The sequence below is a fragment of the Seriola lalandi genome, unplaced genomic scaffold (genome assembly GCF_002814215.2).
Source record: "Seriola lalandi dorsalis isolate HSWRI2012SDOR001 ecotype SW California unplaced genomic scaffold, Sedor1 jcf7180002054567, whole genome shotgun sequence".
NCBI lineage: Eukaryota > Metazoa > Chordata > Actinopteri > Carangiformes > Carangidae > Seriola > Seriola lalandi.
In genome coordinates this window covers 272,705-295,046 of record NW_019525120.1, presented here as the reverse complement: position 1 = coordinate 295,046, position 22,342 = coordinate 272,705, and the positions used below count along the sequence as shown (strand labels likewise).

At 39.8% G+C, this 22,342-nt stretch overlaps 2 protein-coding genes across 3 annotated transcripts in view; one reads left to right on the top strand and one right to left on the bottom strand.

The window, feature by feature from the left end:
* Positions 1 to 10,005: 10,005 nt before the first annotated feature.
* On the bottom strand, positions 10,006 to 16,774 carry smyd4 (SET and MYND domain containing 4). The gene is made up of 10 exons (XM_023416567.2): positions 16,561 to 16,774; positions 16,063 to 16,207; positions 15,484 to 15,573; positions 13,269 to 14,274; positions 12,326 to 12,592; positions 12,033 to 12,232; positions 11,791 to 11,938; positions 11,571 to 11,687; positions 10,374 to 10,497; positions 10,006 to 10,210 (listed from the first exon to the last, which is right to left on the bottom strand). Exons 1-10 carry the CDS (start codon positions 16,695 to 16,697, stop codon positions 10,090 to 10,092), a joined length of 2,355 nt encoding a protein of 784 aa, XP_023272335.1. The 5' UTR covers positions 16,698 to 16,774; the 3' UTR covers positions 10,006 to 10,089.
* Positions 16,775 to 17,292: 518 nt separating this feature from the next.
* Positions 17,293 to 22,342, top strand: part of LOC111662680 (replication protein A 70 kDa DNA-binding subunit) — a 36,777-nt gene continuing 31,727 nt past the window's right edge. For both annotated transcript variants that reach the window (XM_023416620.2, XM_023416619.2), the window contains exons 1-6: positions 17,293 to 17,431; positions 17,952 to 17,999; positions 18,379 to 18,457; positions 18,675 to 18,783; positions 18,865 to 18,956; positions 19,049 to 19,147. In XM_023416620.2, the coding sequence (XP_023272388.1) occupies positions 17,399 to 17,431; positions 17,952 to 17,999; positions 18,379 to 18,457; positions 18,675 to 18,783; positions 18,865 to 18,956; positions 19,049 to 19,147 (460 nt within the window). In that variant the 5' untranslated portion in view covers positions 17,293 to 17,398. The remainder of the gene's footprint in view (positions 17,432 to 17,951; positions 18,000 to 18,378; positions 18,458 to 18,674; positions 18,784 to 18,864; positions 18,957 to 19,048; positions 19,148 to 22,342) is intronic.

Sequence of the window (22,342 nt, the reverse complement as noted above, 5' to 3'; positions counted from 1 at the left end):
TCATATTTAATAGGATCCAATATGACACAAGCAGAGGACACAAGTGTGTATATGCTGTAATAAAAAAAGTCTTAAGGGCATCACAATGCAGAAAATAGTCAGCATAGATGGTAAGCTTAGATCTCCCTGCATCAGTCAATGCAATGTCTCAGTACATCAGAAACATTACCTGACCTGCACTTTGATAATCTCTCTGGCACAAACAGACAGAACTCACACGAGTGTTTGAGTGCACATTTACATTTTTAGCTGATCATCTCTAATGTTTATAATGTGCAATTTTGGTTGTGACGGTGTGAAGAGATGTTCTGCTTATTCAAATAATATTTTAGGTTGTATTTCGAGGTATTACTACGTTGCATTAAGGAGTAAAACAATTTTGTTCTTCCAATTCCCCTTTCCAACCTCTACCATATTAATGCTGCATTCAGAAACCCATTCTGGATGCAGCATAACAAGCCGCTCTCTCTAACTATTATGTGAAACTACTTTTTGCTTCCTGCAGTTTTGGATTCTGCCCTTCTTACCTTTGACGGATTAGCAATATTCATTTAGGTTTTGCATGAAAAGGAGTTAAAGTTGAGGACAAACTTTAATAAAAGTGAAAATTTCTTCCGTTCTCTGACTGGGTGCCAAGGGACATACTGTGGTACACCACGGCGCTTATGAGTAGCAGTAATTCCATCTAAAATCTTCCTTAATCTTTCTCTTTCCACTATGTGTGTTTGTTTGATAATGTCGATCACTTAAAAAAAGCAAGCAAGGTGAGAAGTTGAAGGACTCTATAGCAACTGTGAATAATGTGGTTTATACACACACACACACACACACACACACACACACACACACACACACACACACACACACACACACAGGGTCTAGTGCTATCTATCTGACCCAACATAAACCTCTTCAAAGAGGAATGTAGGTGTGCTGTGCTCGTAGGCAGGCGGAGATCACGGTTCATCTATCTCCCTTCCAGATAAACCACTGCGAAATACCAATAAAGATAGTAACACATCACCGACCTCACTCTTTCTATTTCGCTCTCCCTCCCATCCTAGATGCAGTCTGCACCTCTATTTGTCCACCCGCCTCTCAATCTGTCCATCTGTCTATCCACAGACCTGCTCCTTAAACAGTACTCCGCCAGCAGATGAATAAGAGATGAGGGGATGAGGGAGGAGAGGAGAGGATGGAGGTGGATGAGAAGTGAAGAGGTGCAGTGGAGTCCAGTCAGAGCCGTGTGGGGATCAGGGTGTAAATGGATCTTGAGTGTCACCTGTCCCAGGACCATTAATTAGTCATTTAGACTTGTAATGGAGTGAGCTGCGGCCAGACAGACACAACTGGCCAAACAAAGCCAAGTCACTCGGTCAGAGGAGTTAGCTGTGGCTGCTGCTCACTCTTTGTGCCCAGAGTGGAAAACTGTAGAGTGATCAGAGGAATCACTGAGTCAGTGTCATAACAGAACATATCATTAAACACAGACAGATGCTCATAAGAGTGTAATATACCCTCTTTGTTGGATTCTGGAGACAGAGACACATGAAGGAACATATATATGATAATTTATAGAATAAAAATTATCTTTTGTTTAATGGCCTTTTTTCAGTGTGTGGTAAATGAAATGCAAAAACAAGATATAGGATGCTATAAAAAAAAACCATCAGTAAATGATGAGCAAGGGACATAAAAAGGATATAAAACATTCGATATGGAATCTCTAAAAATAGGGCAAAAGCACTGGAAGCCAGAAAAATTTGGCACATCAAAACAACATAAAAGAGAATATTAATAACAAACTAACGAGCTGTATAAAGGCTATATAAGTTAATAGCTTTTTCTAGGTCAGGTCTTCTCTTTATATATATGATATTTAAATAATATAATATTCCATCAGCCATCTTGCCCACCAAATATCCGGCATATAATGAAAACTTAATATTCAATTTCAAGGTTGCAGATGAAGGATGTTTTCAAACCTTACCGTCACAGTGATGCATAAATTTGTAATTTTTCACATTACAGTCTTGACTGGGGGCATGTACATTTCATGTGATGAATCACATTGACTCAGTGGTAATCCATAATCCTCAAACTCTTAGGTTTTAGAATCTGAATGTAATACGATCTAGAAATCAATAGGTCAGCGGAGTGGTGAAGATCATGTTCACACACTTTCCTCTCTCAGTAGATATGAGGCTCTCTGAATTCATTGCCTATGCAGGTGATTCAACTTCACACACGAGAAGTCGTACATTTATCGATTAATTCCAAGAGATCATTTTTGCTCTCGAAACAGTGTCTCACCCCCAACATGTTTTTCTTAATATTTTATTGATATATGTGCGAGTTAAGGAACACTGATTTTGAAATGATCACGTAAGAGTGGTTAGTGGATGTGGATACTTGACCTGCTAAGAGGATATTTAGATTGAGTTACAGAGTATGTAACAGTCACATAAGAGTCCCTCAGGGTAATTATGACATTGCCTCGGTCAATTTTTGTAGTTCCATTTAACTGCTATGTTGTGTATTCATGTTGTTTATTTTGTCACAAATATACCCTTACGATTGGATTTGAATGCAAAAGAATATGATGAAGGAATCGAGTGATATTCAGATATTCATGACTCTGTATATTATTCCCAGAAGCCCTCATGGTTTTACACAGTTAGTATTGACTCCTCCAGTAGCCTGCTGGATTGGTTTACGTCTCTTCCTGGTCCATAAAGAACATTAAGTTTCTAACGATCACGTAACAAACAAAATGATTGAATTACAAAACGGTTGATATCTGATGTTCAGGTGACCGCTGTTTGTCCTTCTGGCTGTCATTGACTGACGGTACAGAGGCCCTCATGGCAGCTGAGGCACTCCTGCTGAAGGGTGAAGTGTATCAGTGACACCTTGGAAAGTGAACCAACCTCCTGAGTCAGGGGAAGACACCGGCTTACCGCCAGCCCTGTTAGAAGGGGTTAATCAGTCCCAGTGCTGGGTGATCCTGTTTCAATACCACTATAGAGATAAAATGTTTTGGAAAATAGGGTTTACTTCCGTTTGTCTGCGCTTATAATTGCGCTACAGATACTGCATTGCGTGTTTTCTTTCTTTCCTTTTTACAAAATGTGCTAAGTAACTCTTTTGAGTGTATTATATCCTATTCTAATGGTCACATTTAATTTAAATATAGTAGTGTATTGCTGATACTCAACTTTCAAAGGCCATAAGGTGTTATTAATGTCTCTCTGCTTTGAGGGGATATAACACTGTGATAAGTGTTCGACAATATCTTGATAAGTTTAAGACTAGGGTCATGATTAACATGGGTCAGGGTCAGCCTCCGGATTAGGGTCTGATTAAAGTCAAGAGTTTGAGTTTCCAGTGTTTGTAGAGGTCATCAGATAATCAAGTGACAATGTTGTTTAAACTTTGGTTATGTTAAATACCAGCACTAGCCTATCAAAATATAGTAAAATATATCAAATAAAAAGGACAGAAGGCCTTGCCAGCCTGACATCACTTTCTCAACATCGCTCAGTAAACCTTGAGGCTGGCAGGCTGTCCTGAACGGGCAAAGTAAGAGACGATATTTATGTTTGACAGGGCCAGGCAATCATAGCCATCCATCAGCAGCTAGATTGCTCATCACTTCTACCCACAGTCAGGGTGAACTTTCCCAGGGCAAGCAGCTGCTGATCTGCTCTGCACGCAGGCCAGCGGGACACTGCGGAGACGGACGACGAGTGACCAGACTCTGGGCTCTCGCCTCTCATTTATTCAATAATTAATGTATTTGTAGCTGCTGAGACGTGCGATGTGAGAACTGCAGTGTGTGGGGAAAGTTAGGAAAAGTTAGCAGCCACGAGACGATGGTAGAAATGAACTATGACATTTACTCAAGTACTGTTCTTAAGTACAATTTGGGGTATTCTGTACTTCACCTGAGTATTTTGATTTTCTTCTATTTTATACTTTTACATTACATTTCAGAGGAATTATGTTAGTTTTTACTCCACTATACTTACTGACAGCTAGAGTTACTAGTTACGTTGCATTTTAAATATCAAATACATGTGATAAGTTTATAAAATACAATGTATTGTCCAAATGTAGTGGTTTTCAACCTGTTTGGCTACAGTAAAGCAGTGTCTGGATGGGGCCACTTGTCATGTCTCTTGTTAGTAGGTCCAAAAAAGACACATTTCCCCTCTCTCAGCTGGTTTTATAATATAACTGTTCAAATCCGAGAGAGGTTAACTTATCCGACGACAAAACAAAGACAAGAAAAAAGTCCCAAAAATGGATGCAAATTTATGTGGCTGAACTTTGTTTCTTCTTCTCTCCTGCCTTATTAATCATCTAAGGACCACTCAGCTTTGTCTTTGTGACCTTTTGGAGAGGGACCTACCTTAGCTTTGGAACCACTGAACAACCAACTGTATATCAAGTAGTTAAATCAATAGGATATAGGATTTTGGTGGAAGGATCTCAACCTCAAGCAAACGTAGATGTGTGTTTGTTTTCTGGTGTTGACATGTGAGTTTCTGGAAAACACTGCAGTAGTGAGACCAGTTATCAGCAGGAGGACCAACAAGCATTATTCCAACTGATGTCCTTGAACACGACACATTATCCCTACCTGTTCTGCAGCTGATCCCGCACTTTTGTTTTGCAGGGAGAGGAGGGAGAAAGTTAGGAAGGAAATTTCCCTACAGAGAGCAATAAAGGATCACATTACATTACAGGGAGGGATAACTGATGAATGAGAGGCATGAGCAATCATAGGGGTAAATGTCTTCATCATCCATCCACGTTTCACCACACTGCTGAAAATACTCGTGCCATTATGGGTGAGAACAGAGGGGGGACATTTGCTAGAGAAAAGGAGGTGGGGATAGATGGGCAAGAAGGAGGAGGAGATTATCTTACATTTATTATGGTGGAGTAAATTAAACAGGGGAGGTCATTATTTTTATCTGGAGAGAGGAGAGAGAGGGACCTATTCTTAGCTTTTACCCCTATGGCTGGTCGACAAGATAGCTCTACAGTTTTATGTGAGCCTGTTTTAGAACCCCACGCCCCAACTCTCCCAAACTACAGCTTCATCAAACACACACAAAAGAAGAAAATATCCACTTCTTTTTATATTATTATGGGATTGTCAGATGAGAACACCTTTATGGCAGTTATGAAAAAAGAAAACAAAAAGAGCTGAAGGCCTTTTATTCTTCACTTAACATATTTAGTTTCCCAGATGGCAGAGGGGATTGCTGACGCCACAGAATATAAACTAAGTAAATAAATAAATTTCCCCGAGGGCGACTTTCTCCTCAATATTTTTTATTTGCTTTTTGAGGTTCGAAGTGTGTCACCTTTGTTATTGTTCCCTGTAGTGGGATGAATAATGTCAGCAATATTCAGCTTTCATATCTGGGAACATCATAACAAGAGAGCAGACACTAGTCAGGAGATGGGAGAATGCATCCCTGTATAGAGCTTGTCAACGACACCTCCTCTCACCGTGGAAAATAATGTGATGACAATGAAACCAAAATTAGATAATTGTTAAATAAAAAAACTGCACTCATGCAAATAAGAGCTAGTAAAACTGCTGAGGATTTAAATTACAAGAACCAGCTGGTATAAGAAACGTATCCTCCCAAACTCAAAAACGACTCTACTAAGAGTTTAAGTTGAGAACGGCAGAGACGGTCAGATTCATTATTGAATATCTGCACAAAATGTCATGGCAATACATCCAACAGTTGTAAGGATTATTTCAGTCAGGACCAAAGTGGTGGACCGACCCCCCCCCCCGCAGCCTACCAGTTGACAGACCGACATTGTCATCCCCAGAGCTAAAAATGACTAAAAGAGTGGAGTGCCAGTCAACCTTGTGTTTTTGAAGCTGCTTAGTCATAGGTGTGTGACTGTGTTCCTGCAAGGTGAACAGACTGTTTTAGGAGAGTGATTGCCGGTGGGTCCGTCGGCCAGCTCACCCTCACCTTGTCCAGTATACACGCCTCTCATGCACACGTGCCAATTTTAGCAAGGCCCTCTCTCCGCAGTTGAGATTGCAGCAGCCCTCAAACACATAGATCGTGATTCTCGTTGAACCTACGAGCACTTTCTCTCTCTTTTTCTAATAATGATTTGGATGTTGAAATTGTAGCCTACAAGTGCAAGTGAAAAATACTAATGAGTGTTTCTATTTTTGCTTCATCACAAATTGAGAGCAACTGAGTCTTTCCAAACTGTTTTTAATTCTTCACTGTACTTAACATTCAGTCGTGCATGACTATGATTTACTGTCAGCCATTTCCATAATAGTTGGTAATAACCTTGCCTGTGTAAGAGAGCGATGGGGATTTTATTTTTACATGAGCACCAGCCACATTACCATCATTTGCATCATGTTTCAGATGTCCTCCACTGTGGAGAGATGGGGCTGAAAGATAGAGCATAGGAGGAGGCTGACTAGAGGAACAAATCCACTTAAAGGCAGATGCAGACATCGGAGAGTTTGAGGGGGCCGGAGCTCTGAGAGTGAGGAGTGAGGGGCTCATGTAATGAGGATGTGAGGATGGTGGTAAGAGGGGACATTTTGTCTGATAAAGGTTAACTTGAGACCCTACAAAGGGGTCTGCAGAGATGATTCAAAGTGTGGGTTGATGGATGAGTGGTGAAAGGGAGGTCAGTGGAATCATTACTATGTGCTATGCAAAGACATTATGATGAAACTAAACAACAACAATAGCAACACAAAAGTATTAAAGCCACATAAATGACAAAGAGCTTGAATTTGTTTCATTTTAGCATCTTTGGTACAAATGTTCTGGAGACAATGATTTTAAGAATCGGACATCTGCTCCTCTATTGGTCAGATAAACTGACTGTACTTAAATACAGTTTTGAGTATTTCTATTTTATGCAACTTTATAGCTCTACTCCACTCCACATTTCAGAGGTAAACATTGTGCTTTTCACTTCACTTTCACTCTTTTAGTTGACAGCTTTAGTTACTAGTAACCTTCCAGATTCAGACTAATAAAAAAAGAATATAGTCAACAATTAATCATGATGTGTTATTATAGATTGTACCCAGTAGTTCATAAAATTAGCCCCATTTCACTAGCTGCATCATTTAGGTGATGTGCACATGAAAGCATCAATTATAATCCAATTATGTAACATATATTTTGCTGAAATGGGCCATTCTGCATGAGCACTTTGTCTACTACTGACTGATGCTATTAGCAAGTGTTTAAAATGTGTGCCAGGTTTGGACTTCACAGTCACTTAAACATTCCAGCCACACCCTCACACTGAAGGTCAGAGTTCATTGTTATGGTTACGCCTGTGTGTATAATTCATGCAGGGGTGGTTGTTATGTTGATGACCAGCAGCTTACGGGATACAAGCTGAGTCTGTGACACAGATATCGATGCAGACCTTGTTACAGAAGACACACCCGACAGCTTTTTGTTTGCGGTCTGGCCAATTTTGATTGCATTATGTATAGCAGGACATCTGATAAGGCTGAGATCCCAGCCACTGGAAATGGCCTCAAATGGCACTGCACAGTCAAATAAGTAATTTGTGATCTCATACTGGAGCAGCAAGGAGATGTCTGCAGACTTATTGGTGCTGACTCTGTTTCTCTTTCTCATCCTCCTTGTCCCTCCCTACTGCACTTTTTATTTTACTCGTCTGACTCCTTTTCAACATGAGCTCACATTTTCTCTCTCAGCTCCTGACTCATATAAAAACACACATGACTGAGCTTTCAAATACAGGAAAAAGAAGCAAACAAGCAAATTTGCTCAGAAGACATAGAATAAGCAGAGATATACAGAATTTGAGATGTGGGAAGTGTAAACACAAGTACAGCAATGGGAACCTGAGCTGTCGATGATTATACGTTTGTTTGTTTGTTTGAAATTTTGCCATTTTCTTTTGTCTTTCATCATGGTGTCATAGAGGGATATCACTGGATTTTAACATTCAGATATATAGCTTTATTATCTCGAGGATTACTATGATAAGAGTGCAATCACTAGCTCTGTATTTTTTATCTCTGGCTCCACGTGTTTAGATTTTGAGTTGCATCAGTGACTCTCCTACTGTGTTATCCGTCATGTCATGTTAACATTGTGTTGATATAGTAGCTCATTAGGACAAACTGTACAAAAAGGAAAATTACTTTGTCAAGTTCATTTGAATTTAAAAAATAATTGTACACAGAGTGGCAACAGACTGCAGGCTACATCAGTGATTTATACCAAGAGAAAATTACTTGTTATTGAAAATACAACATCACTTTACACAACGTCACTTCAAATTTGTAATATAGCAAAAAAAACACGTGGTTTAACATTCATTCATTAACAGTTTTGACAAATCAAAATGTAGAAAAAGTTAAAACATTCAATGTTTTAATAACACAAAATAAGATCAACTAATCTGGGTCATAGAACATTCAGATAATTTTTAAAGTCAAAGAAAACAAGTTCCTGTTTGCATCGGATGATAAATTCACTACATGTGTTTTTAAGAAGATGTCAACTTTTGGTTAATCTCAGTCAAAGCTGCAATTAATCGAGTTTTAAAAGAATATTAATGGATAGATATTTTTATAATCAGTAAGCATTTAAGTCATTTATCAAATAAAAAATCAAAACATTAGATGGCTCCAGGTTGTAAAATGTATCTCACATTATAGTTGTATGGTTGTAGACAGTTGGTCGGACATTATTGACGTTACTTTGGGCTCTGAGAAATTGTGATAAGGCATTTTTCACTGCTTTCTGATGTATTATAGACCAAATGATTAATGGAGAAAATAATCAGGAGATTAATAGATGATGTTTTCAGCAAAAACTTAATGAAAGAGCAAAATCCCATTGGAATAATCATGTGATACTGTCATACACTTTTTACTCACAGTTCTTCAATGGCTTTGCTTTTTTTTTTTTGGTCCTGAACCTGTGGCGACCTTGTCACCGTAGCAATCAGCTGGAACCTGCCCTGTGGAGCCTTTCAGGTTAACTGTTAAACCACTCCTCAGGTGATTTCACCAGCTGCCTCCAAGTTTCTTTTATCTTGACCTTGACTTTCTGTATGTACGAATCTACGTCCGTCAGATTGGATGGCCTCCAGATACTGGTGACGTCTAACCGGCAGATGCCTCACCAGTTCCAGCTGAGATTTTATTGTCCCTGTTGAACATGAAAACCAATGAGCCTCTACAGCAGAGCTTTGCAGTAATGTTAACCCCTTATTATTTAGTCGTTTATGTGGCACAGTAGAATTTATTCCTCATCCGCTAGTTATGTAGATGGTTACTAATTGACCTTGACATAATGCTTCATTAGAAGTGGCTCATAAAGACTCTTAAAATTAAGGTATAGAGGTCTTGGAGGACACAGGGTGGGTACTGTAGGTTCAAGAGTCACAGCCTCATCTTCCTTTCCAGCCATCCAAGCATGAAATTGAATTTGTCAGAGGATAACTGCTGCCACCTAAAGGTCAGAGGGCTACCCATACTGTATGTGTATGCAGCTGAAAAGGTATTTGCAGATTGTAACGTCTGATTTAAGTTGCAACAGTTTAAAACCATTTCTTGACAGGCTCCAAACAAAAAGAGGATAACTATCATGAAAAACAGCACACATGTACTTCAGTTTCACTCGGAGAAATACATTTAACCTGGAAGCACCTGGCGGATAAGTTGACTCACAGTGCGAGACCACCACTGAGGCATGAAATTGAAATTATTGATGGATACATTCTGACACCAAGAGGCCAGAGAGCCACAATGGTCTGCATGTGTACCTGTGGTCATTTGGTGGCTGTGAAGACTTACACGCTGCTTCTAAAACAGTATACTTACACTAAAATGTGTGTCACTATAAAACTACCTTTATTTATACTTTGCATATGTACAGTAATAGATGCTGAAGCCTGTTAGTACATAAAACAGAAAAAAAGGGAACAAAGGAAAATAATTTCAGTTTTATTTGCCGGAGTACAAAACTGTGATTTTATTGTAAAACTGTTCACTCTTGTGATTATTTAAGGCTACTATCGCAGACACTCCTCCATGGCTTGCAGCTCCTGTAATTCATTGCAGCGAGGGCCACAGTGAAGGCAGAGGAGTCGTCTGACCTTGGGGATGACGGAGAGGGCCGGGCCTCTGGCACCACTGGGAGAAGGAGAGGAGAGAGACACAGAGCTGTTATTTCTACTGATACATCAGTCAAAACAATGAGACAGTGGGAGTTCTGAGATCAAGTCGTAGCTTTTCATCTCATTAAACTTCATGTCAAGTTTAGGGAGTTACATGTTCTTCTTTTCCTCTTACTCACCCATTGAAGTGTAGCTGAGCTAATTTGAAGAGTTGTTGACCCAGTTCAATACTGTCCTCTCCGTACTGGGAGCAAATAGCTACGGTGCTTCGCTCCAGATAGGAGGCTGCGTTTTTCCAGTCACCTACAAGAAGCAAAGCAGTAAAAAAAAAAAATATATATATATATATATATATATAACTGCCCACAACTCTGGTCATGAACACACCTGGAGTTCATTTGACACCCCAGGGTGTCTGAGAATTCTGTTATTGGTTTCTTGACTTTAGCTACTATATCTGAAATTTAACATGACCCTATTAAGCATTTTTTGCTGATAATCAGCACCATGAGGCCCAGTGCAGGTTCAGCAGCTGTTAGGATTACTCCTCCATTTAAGTCTGTACCTGGTTTTGGAAAAAGTGTCAAGGTGGTTATTTCTGACCTAAAAATAAGCCCTGCACTGCTGCTCTGCTGCCACAGCCAGTGATGCTTTTACTCCTGCTGAAAAGGCACATTAAGTTAATGGGGTTGCTTGATACTTTTCAGTTCCTATCAGTTCATTTTTAATGGTCTTCTCTACTGTTTGAGAAGAAGTTTGTTACAGAGCATATTTATAGATATCCTGTTGAAAGATTTGTTGTACTGAACTCAACCTGATTGAGCCACAGCTCACACTCAATTTATGTATGTTAAGCCTCAAATAAATCACCAGAGTGCACTGTATATAATATTCATGATTTTTCGTATTTTAAACTGTTAAAACTAAAGTCATCATATTGTATATTTGTTGAAATTATCAATATCATTTTGAACTTAACTCATTTGACTATTATTTTCAATTTTGACTTAAAAAAAAAAAGTTATAATAATGATAAATTATATTTTATCTCTTAAGTTTTACACATTGCTCTTGTCCATAAAAAGAGATGGAGAATTAAAAAATCTTAAAAATCTTTATTGTGCTAAAGATTGAGACTTGCCCTTCACTCTATTCAGACTGATATCCCTACTGTTTGGTAGAGATCTACATTTACCATTAATGGACAAGTTAAACCTTTGAGTAACCATTAGAGGGTTCACCCAGTTTTTTAAGACAATACGTGTAGAAATCCTGCTGAGAGACAAAAGCAACATAACCCCCAACTGTGTTAGTGAAGGAAGGGGTGTAGTAACCACACAGCTCCCATGCAAATACTCATGCATTCTTTTTCTCACCCATTGTAGCATATGCTCTGGCCATTGCATCTGCCAGCTCCCCTTGTACAGGGTGCGTCTCCGCAAGGATTAGTCCAGACTGACACTGAGCCCTCTTCAACAGACTCAGAGCGTCATCTGAGGGAGGGGGGGGGGGGCAGAAAATGTAACAAACACCTTCTGAACAAATGACAATGATACATTACTGTATCTACATACTGAATCAGCAGCCGTTTCTCACCTGGCCTCTCTCTCTCCATCAGGTCCACAGCCTTCTCCAGGTCGACCCTGATCTCCCGCAGCCTGTGGCTCACTTCAGACGAAGATAAACGGTGACCACAGGACAACTGCGAACATATAAATCCTGTTCCTTTGTCCACACTGCTTTTCTGAAAATCATATAGTGTCTCAAATGATTAAGATGGAAACATCAACAATAGTAGAGCAAATCTTCAGAGTAAGTATAAAGAAAGTCCCACGCACTTTGACAGATGCTTTGCACTTGCCACACAGGAGTCCAGACTGACGCTGACTACCTCCAACACCCGGCTGCTGTCCGCCCTCTCTACCTTCCTCCGTCTCCTCTTGGGTCAGGGTGCAGGCCTCACACTGACACAGGAAATAGTACTGCTGCTGCAGGAGACGCTGGCGTTCTTTGGTCACCATCCTACTGCTGTGAGCACCTGAAGGAGGGACAATAAAGATAGTTAGAGAACCACACAGTCGAGAGTGCATTCTCAAATCAAAGTGATTCTGATTAATTCAAATGTTCTTACCATAGCAGTGCAGGATCTCTTGTCCTGCAGTGATACCTTTGGCTGCTCTCACAGTTACAGTGACTCCGCGGGCTGAGCCTCTGTGCTCGGCTACACTCTCACCGAAGTCTGCAGACACGTCTAATTCGAGGGGATCAACACTAGCTCCGGTGCTGAACGCCAGGCTGGTGTTGGGACAACAAGAGTGATTCAGAAGACTAAGAGTTGGGAATATTGCCGTAGCAATGCGGATTTCCCGGCTGGACTGCACTGGTGAGTTTGTTGCTCCTGCAAAAACCAGAGTAAAGGTCCTAGTGAACATTCATAGCAGAGGATGTGATTATTAAACAGGCACCAATTCTTCGATAGTGGATTCTACCACACTATAAGCATGGATACAGTTACAGTGGAACTGACCAATTAATCAATTAGTTGATCGCCAGAAAATCGATAAAAACAATTAAGATTAATGATTAAAAGTAAATTTTAAGCCAAAATACCCCAAATTCACCGGCTCTAACTTCTCAAATGTCAAGGTTTGAGGTTTTCTATGAAAAAAACGGAATACCTTTGGATTCTGAACCTTCAGTCAAACATTGTTTTTCTGACAATTTATTGGCCAAATAATATTATTACTATTGATTAATATAGAAAATTAGAGTAATTGATAATGTATAATAATAATAATCTTGTGGACCTAAATTGAAGAAAAATTCATTTTTTAACTTCATTAAAAATAAAAAATGGTTGTATAACTACAATCACATTACAGAGCTACAGGTAAAAAAGATATATGACTTTGTCACACCACTGCAAGTCGTCCTCAAAAAATATTTTGTTTGATATTTTTATGCATGTGGAATCATCTTTGAGCTGCTCATCCATCTCTTCTTCCAACTGATTCACTCTGAATTGATGCAGCACTAAGATAGATAACACTGTATGAAATCTGTATGAGAGTTACCTGTATCTTGCAACATCAGGATTGCCTGCGCGTTACACCTAAGCTGCAGGATGTGTCTCAGGACTGCACCTCCCAGCAGCCACAGCTCCGTGCTCCAATGTGCGTTACCTCCCTCCTCGTCTGGTGATTGCCCATTTGTCCCCAAGGGCCCACTGAGGGCCCAAGATGGAGGTGGAGGTCCTGCCTTACTGAGCCTCAGGTAGAGTGTTGCTGCGGTAACAGCACTCAGGAAACGCAGAGCAGGGCTATGGCGATTTAGGTGGTGCAGCAAGTGAAACACGCTCAGGTAAGAGCCACCGAAGTATGAAGCAGAAGGATCGGGTTGATTTGTACGACATGAATGGGACTCACTGGACTCTCTCTTTAAGCAGCCTGGCTCTGACTTTGTGTGCTTGTCTCTGATTGGTTCCCTGGCCATTTGGATGTTTTTTAACCCTGCCTTTAGTGTGACCCTCAGAGCGAGCTGTGACATCACACCCATCACCATCAGATCTGCTCCCAGTGGACATTCCCAGCGGTGATGTTCTTCCCAGGCGTCCCGCTGACAGCCAGTTGAACAGTATCGGCTGTAACTACATCCCTCACACGGCACAGGACACAATGTGTCAGTCAGACACCTGTGACAGCATCTGTGCTCTATTCCAAACATTCCTCTCTTCCCTTTCTCTTCCTCCATCCCCGGTATGAGGACACAACTGTACGGCCTGTCATTAAGGATCACCTCCCCAGCTGCTATTCTCTCTGCTGCCACCAAGTGTCGACCTTTCTCCGGGCTGAAGCCAACAGTAGCTTGAGGACAAATCCCACAAGTGAGACAATCAACAGATGGTGCTTTGACCCCATCTGGACCTTTATGATTCTTTGAGGCAAGATTGTGATGATCCTCTTTTCCGTTTTGACCTCCAAAGAGGTGTTTGAGACACTGTGTGCGACGGTCCTCCAGTTTGTGTGAAAGATGAGAGGGGTAGCCATTCTTCAGGGCTTTGTCAATGTCATCAAGACATTCCTGAGTAAAACAGAAATAGTGGAGTGTGAGCCACGACAAAATCCAAGCTTGTGAGCAAAACATCAGATGGATGACTTTTACTAACTTATAAAAGTCAGCATTTTCACTATAAAATGTTTAAGGTCTAGGATTGAGTATTAATCTAAACCTAAACCAGGAAACAAAGACGTGAGAAGGGAATAGTTAAGCCATCTCTGCCTACAGCACAGAACAGATGAGCTGGAACAATTTGTGACTGATGTGAAGAAAAAGAAAATGAGTCAATCTAATGTGTAAAGCTTGGATATGACAATTTGTTCACATTCTTACCAGTTTTCACTGGCTTCATAAGTACGTCATTTCACATTAGACGTAGGCTTCTCTGTCATTCAACTATAAGTATATTAGAGATGTTTGGGTAAAAATGAGTAATAGCTGGAGAGGAGGTTTTCTTGGCTTGGCCGCAGTCAGTGTGGGTTGAGCTGAAGACAAGCAGCAGTTCAATTCTTGTTGTAGGTTCCTGGCAGACTGATGTTCCCCCGACAACAAAACACACAGATTTCCTACGCTTTGGGTAACAAAATCAGCAGGATTGTTACAACACTTGGGGTTAGAGCTAAGTGTCTATCCTCTAATCATACTCCCTGTTAGCAGTTATACAGGTACACCTAGTTAAAAGCAATGCAGTCTAATACAGCAGCCCTGCAATGAATCCTCCTTCAAGAGGTTTTTGCGGTTTTGTTTTTATTGAAATTGTTTCGTTGTTAGAATGCAATACAGTTCAACAGCGACACAAACCGCAGCCTCCAAAATGACCATAAAGTTGAATCAACACCTCTCTAAAACGGTTTCAACACAATCTGAACACTATAAGCCTCATGAATGTGGCCTCTATCGCTGGACTGTTCTATCAGACTCCATTAGTTTTAGCCTGTAGTGCATAATAAACTGCCAACTGAGTGTATATTGCCTGGATGACCTAGTTGGGAAAACACTTTAATGTCAGTGATATGTGTGAAAAGATCAAAACCTTGACAAAATATTATTTGATAATAACCAAATTATTAATGGGCTCTTGCAAATAATCTGCTATTTATAACTAGTATAAACAGCAATGCTAAGCTTGTGAGTGTACTGTTTACATGTAATAACTGGTCTACACAGGTTTTAATGATAATACAAGTGCTGAACTGCTTCGGTATTTAATTGTGGAAGGTGGCTCTGTCTCACCTGGTAGTGCTGCAGATGGTGGAGCGCAGCCGAGCGGTTGGCATAACACAGAGACAGCTGCTGCGAACTTTGAGGAGCAAAACATATACCCTGTCATGACAGGAGAGAGAAGCTGAGTGTTGGCGCGCATTAATTAGGACTGAGAAATGCATTTTTAGACTACTGCTCTCAAAAATGTAAACATATTATTTGATACCAGTTTACAAAGATATAATTTTTTTCAGTTTTACAATATATAACGGTTATAGATTAATACAAATTTCTCTGGTGAACATCTGGTTACTTCTGTATCACATCACAACTATTACACTACTATTATTACATTAAATGTCATCAACTGCAATACCATCAACTAAAACATTAACTAGACAGTTAAAACGTATAAAAATAATTGCAAACACTAATGTAATAAGATAGGAAAGAAATGACAGTTGGACATAATCAAAAGCTAAGTGGTACTTTGAATGGAATGATGGACTTTTATATATATTCAATCTTTGATTATTGTGGTGGATTGAAGTTTCTGTTTTCTGGCCAAGACTTTAAGACTTAAACCACAGATGATTGTTGTCACCTCACCTGTGAATAGTGGAGAGCGGCTGCAGTGTAGTCTCTGGTCTTGAAGCTTGAGTTACCCTTCTCCCTGCATTTGGCTGCTTGCACTGTGTCCTTCTGCACTGACTGTCCTGCAGAGATCGACTGCAGAAAATCAAGATCATCTTGGCTGGAAAACAGAGAAATGTACCATTACAAATATACAGAGGAAACTGTGATCAACAACTAAGCCAGTACCTTGTTCAAAAACCTTTCCCAGAAGCATTATCATGGATTTATTGGTGGTTTATTGACAAATTACATAGAATTGATTATGGAATTTATTCACTTTGAACAAGTCTGCTTTGTGAACAGAGAAGCGAATACGTGGTTCACTCGGCTACAATGCATTGTCCCTTTGTAGCTGATGAAAACCTTACGTTTTAAATAGTTAATAGTTTATAGTTTTTACCAGGATAAACTGAAGTGTAACACTGATCAGATAGATAAATCCACTAGCACAATAGTTAGCCAGCTACTCACGTTGTCAGAGTTAAGGCACACTTAAAAACATCATCTATTTCAAGCAGGGATGTGAAATGCTCCTTTAACTCGGGGGCGAGTCCGGTCCATTTCTGTGCAACGTGATCTTGCCACTGGACACACGGAAGATCCATCATGAGGTATAAGGAAGCCTCATTAGCATCGCAGACCAGCTTTGGGTTTATTTTGAGTCCGTTTCACGCCACTTTTAAACGGTGACAACACCACTGTCAAGTTAGCTTGGATTTAAAGTGAGTTTCCGATAAGAACCTTCAAAATAAAATCCTTGAACCCCTCGCTCTCCAATTCAAATTAAATAAGGCAATCATAATTAAGTGTCGAGAAAAATGTCCTTCGTTTTTTAATAAACCTTTCGAAACGAATTGGAATTTGTCTAAAATGCATTGTCATAAACAAAGCTTATTCCACAGGGCAAGAAAAAAGTGAGGTTTTCAGAGAGATGTATAATTTTCATTGGACATCAACAACTTAATACATTAAATGTAATTAATTTAATTCCAGGCGTTTTGACGGCCTCCCCCATATTGCTGCCCCAGGTATTTCGTTCAACTATTCCTCCCAATAACTACACCACTGCTCGTACTAGTGCTATGCCATTATGTCAGCTTCGCAATATACTTACAAATCTCCTTTATTTTGAAGGCATAAATGCGCCATATCCGGTGTAGTACCCTTTGTGATTATGTTGCTTTTTGTAATCATTGCGAAAGTATCGTTTGTCTCGCTTCTCTCGCGATAAGTCCCGTGCCTTTACCTTGGGTTTCGCATGAAAACAGCTAAAGTCTGCTGGCTTTAAGAACAACTTTACCCGGGAGAGATGAGTGTTACACTCACAGAGGGGGCGGTTGAAGTAAATATGAATATAATATAACTGACTTTCCGACTTTTTCTTGATTCGATGTCGCCAGGCTGATATTTAGCCATGTAGCTCTACTTGCTGCAGCATGCTAGCGAGCTAGTATGATTTAAAGAGTCAGCTGCACCTACAGCTCAAAATGTTTAAACTTTGATTATCTTTGAAAATTTGTCAAATAGTGAGTTTCTCTGCATATGTGGGTGATTGGGGAAATGCTGATATGCTTTATTTATTCAATTATTGACACACAACAATGCTATGATTAAGTTGTCAGAATAAAATCTTGATATTTGGCCACGTCTTCCCAGTACTGAGGCGTCCAGACAGTTGATGAATGTCCGTTCAGCTGATAAACTAATGTTTACTTGGTAGGGGCAGTACAAAATAATTGCTATTTCATTAGTCTCCAATAATATTTAATTTTGACTTTTTACATTAGCAAGGTGGTAATGTGGTGGGACATGACGAGGCGAAGAAGGAGGCACTAATAAGTGAAAATCCTTTTTTTGTGTAGGCCCTGCTCAAAGGCTCACACATGAACAATCCCGTGCTGCAGATGCTGGTGAGTATATTTTAGGAGTCCACTTGACCAGCCAGTCCAACTGTATTTTATTTCAAACTCCACTTTGAAAGGGTACATGGATAAAATCCTCTATTACAGTATGAGTAACTTCATATCATGATGTATGGGATATAATAAATTTTAATTGAGAAACCAGTTGTGGACAAAATTGAGTAGATGGGAGTTTCTTCTTTTAGCATATCCAGTATATTAAAATTGTGACAAGTTGAGGTACAGACTTACTCATCATGATCAGTGGTCCAGTACAACTAAAGACATTTAAAGGGACAGCTTTGCTATAAATGCTCTTTGTCTGTTCTGTCACACTAACAAATAACTAAAAAGTATAAGTATCCTTCCTTCTCTCTGTGCTTGTCAGAGCATGCGTCAAATCAGTAACACCACAGGCCCAACCAGGTTCCGGCTTATGATGAGTGACGGTCAGCACTATTGGTCTTGTGAGTATCATACAGTAACTTTGACACTGTGGGTTCAGTTTGCTAAGGCACTGATAGGTCTCTGGTGTGTTGGTAACACAATAACCTGGGATCCAACAAGGGTAATATTATCAATTACAAAATACAGCAGTAGTGCTAAGGACTACTAGCAGCTCAGAAGATCAGATCTGATATGTACATGATTATATTTGGTTTGGATGTGTTCGTGTGTGTGTAGCCTTCTTGTTGGCCACCCAGTTAAACAAACTGGCAGAAGAGAACCTCCTGTTACCAAACTGTGTGTGTATGCTGACCAAGACCATCACCAACACATTGGCAGATGGCAGGTATGTGTTTTCTCTCTGTTTCCTTCCTCTCCTTTATTTTTGTGGCTCTATTTTTACTCTCTCCCACTTCTTGTGTTCCAGGCATGTGGTGGTTGTGATGGGCATGGACATATTGCAGTCAGCTGAGGAAACTGGAGGGAAGATAGGAAATCCCACTCCATTTAATACAGATGGTATGTTCTTTTGGAAATGTGAATGCATAAAGTTAGAAACACGGATAAATATCATCTGCAGGTCCCTTATGCTCTCTTTATTCAATTTACAGAAAAGTCGTCATCTCCGCAGAAGTTTGCCTCAAGCACCTCTGCCTCACCGAGCCCTCCATCAGCTGCAGTACCTGGACCCTCCTATGTCAACAACAGCAGTGAGTGTCATCAAAGATTTTTTTATATATGATTTCATGTTTCTCTATATATGATCCTCTCGGTTGTTACAAATGCAGGTCAGTGTTAAGAGTCTTTCATATATTAGTCTTAAATATGCCTTTATTCCAGTTTTTTTGCATGGCTTAAGTACCTTTGTATGTTGTTGACTTCTCATTCACAGCAGCAGTTATTAAAGTGAAATGTGATTAGTGCTTAGCGGTATCATATTTTGCAGTGAATAGGTGATGTATCCTGAGGAGCAGGACTCCTTGTTTTGAGAAAGTTTACTTCAGCCAACAAATTGGATGAATTTCACTTGTATCCCTCAAGCACACAGTTATTGATTAGTACACTTATATTTCCAGATATTCTTAGAATATACAACACTAAAACCATTGCTTTCCATGCACAAGTGAGCAACATGAGGCTGATGCAGATTAGATACAATTCATTTAGTTTAAAAAAATGTCTGGTCTGTGTTTTTTTTTTTAAACTAGTATCACACGTGCAGTATTGACAGCAGTACAAAAATATATGTGTTCATTTCCAAGCCACTGCATGCAAGGCAGAGATGTCTAAATAAATCAGTTTTAAACACAACGAAGCACTGCCTCCAGAGGCCCCCAAGCTCTGTTTGTGGATATTACATGCCATATAGATTAATACTACTTATTTGCGGTGCAGATTACTGTAATTAAATACCTCAGTAATATAAACAAGTTCTTATTTCTTCATTTAGAAGTTAAATGCACTGATCATTAGGGCTTTACTCAGTCTAAATACAGGTTTGTCAACTAGAAGTCACTGACTTTATTATGCGGTCATGCAGAAGGAGCGCTTGAAATGTTGTGCTTGTAGAGGACCAAACCATAGCTATCAATAGTAATATGAAGCCAGGGAAACAAGTTAGGATCATTTTCAATTAATAATTAACTAAACACAATTTAGGACTTAGTAAAATGTTAGCTTCTTTGTTAAAAGAGGAATTATTGTGTCTTCATTTTAAATGATCCTCTGCCTCTGAGTTCATTCTTTAATCTCAGATCTTAACATGAGTATTATTCAGGCGTGTTGCACTGTGGTAAGAACCTAATAGTACTTTCAGATTAACAGGAAAATTTGGGATTGGTTGGATTCTTTAGCTTTGCCCCAGTTATTTTAGAGAATATTCGAATAATTTGACAAACTCTAATCTGGCCAACAGAGGGAGCCATGTACCCTTTGAAGGAAGGCAGCTGATGAATGATTTGCAGTTCCCTCACTATTTTTTCTCCTCAGTGCTGTTGTCTGTTCATAATTTGGGGACCAACATAGTCTTTGTCGTTCGGCTTTCAATCTCATTTACCATACCACACCGACTAAAAAGTAAAGTTTTCATTCCTTTAAAATTCATAACACTACAATGTTCAAAGGCTGTAGTCTGAGTGTGGGTGAAGAACGAGATGAAACAGGATCATAAGGCACAGCATGGTCCTCTACCAGTTGAAGGTAGCCACAGGAAATGCTAAATTAATGGAAGAGTGCAGTTCCTTCAGCTCAAATGCCTTTTTTATACATCACATAGTGCACTTTTATCATATTTACTGCCCAGCCATCAGAGCAGGAAACTATCTTGTTGCCCACTGGCCACCGCTGCTGGTGGAGTCTATAACTCAACCCTTCACTGTTTTAATACCAACCAGAATTTTATAACAAAATAGGACCCCGAATGATGGTTGGTTTCCTGCCAAAATGGCTGCTGCCATGTATCATGCCCAAAGTAGCCTGTGTTTTATTGGATCTTCTTTTATTAGCTTAGCCTTTGTTTCACTCAGTTGTTTTATACCACCAACTGCTCACAGCGTCGACATTGATTTTGTTATGTGGCAGGAACATACCCAATAGTCCTCCTCAGTGGAGGATGTAGCAATGTGGGCGGATAATGAGTGCTTGGTATATATTGTGTGTTTGTGCATGTGTAGGTGTGTGTCCGTATGTGTGTTGTGACTGAGGGAGCTTGTGTGGGCCGATGGCTCCTCCAGTTCATGGCTTCATGAATATTGTGTTGTGGACCGAATCCCCATGTAGCGATGCACAGACGGAAAGAGAGAAAGAAAGTCAACTAATTTGACTCTGCAAAGATGAGGATTAAGTAGTTCATCAGACTCTTTCCTCGTTATATCCTTTGATCCATGTTACTTCGGAGATCCCACCAGTTACAGAAAACCTGCTGCTCTGTTTAATTGTTCTGTTGATGAAATGGTCCTGTATTCTTCTTTAGAGACAAAAGCAAACCTTATGCACAAAGTCTGAAAGCGTTTTCTCCAGTTGAATGCGGCTAAGTGTTTGATTACTTTCCAATATTTTTGTAAATTGCATTTGCAGTAGGTCAATGAATTTGTGTGCATTCACAAAACTGTCAAATTCCACAAATGAAGTGTTTCCAATGGGCTGTGGGCAATGTAATGACTAGGGAGGCTGCTGTTTTATCAGAGGTTCTGGGTTAAAGCCACTGTAAAGACTACAGTCTTTGAGCAACACACTGAATCTCTGGGCGCTTCCATTTAGCTATTTTGGCTTCTTACTTCCTTCACTTGTGTCTCTTCCTCGTGTCTTAGTAGCTCCTGCCAGTGGGGATGCGACAGAGAGCTAAGATGCTAGGAGGAGACGCAAAGGCAGAGGAGTTGTGTTTACCAAACGGGACTTCCTTCCTCACTCCAGGGTCATTTTCATGAGATTGCTCCTACTCATGATGCACAACTTCTCAACTGTCCCATAATTAAATATGAATTTCAAAAGAAGTCACCTGAAGGCTGATGACTGCTGCTCCAGTACCAATTATAGATCTATTGCTGTGTCAAAACATGATATAAATAACATCAACAGACAAATACATTAGTTTATTCCCTAAATAAAATCAATAATTTCGCTGTGAGGCTACAGGTATATTAAGTCCATACTATACAGGCTGGATTTTATAGGACAGATAATTCTGTGACTGATCAGTTATTTAGGACAAACATTTTCCCCGAATAAGCCAAGATACTCTTGGAGCAAAAAAAAAGAGAAGCAGAAAGGAAAAGTCTTTCACTGATGAAGGAAACAGTTTTTTGATTCATTCACGATGCAGAATAAAAACATCTAATTATTTTTATTCCCTAAACGTTACTGGTGTTGGGATTTGTTTGTACACAGTCTGCTCAACCAGCGGTACT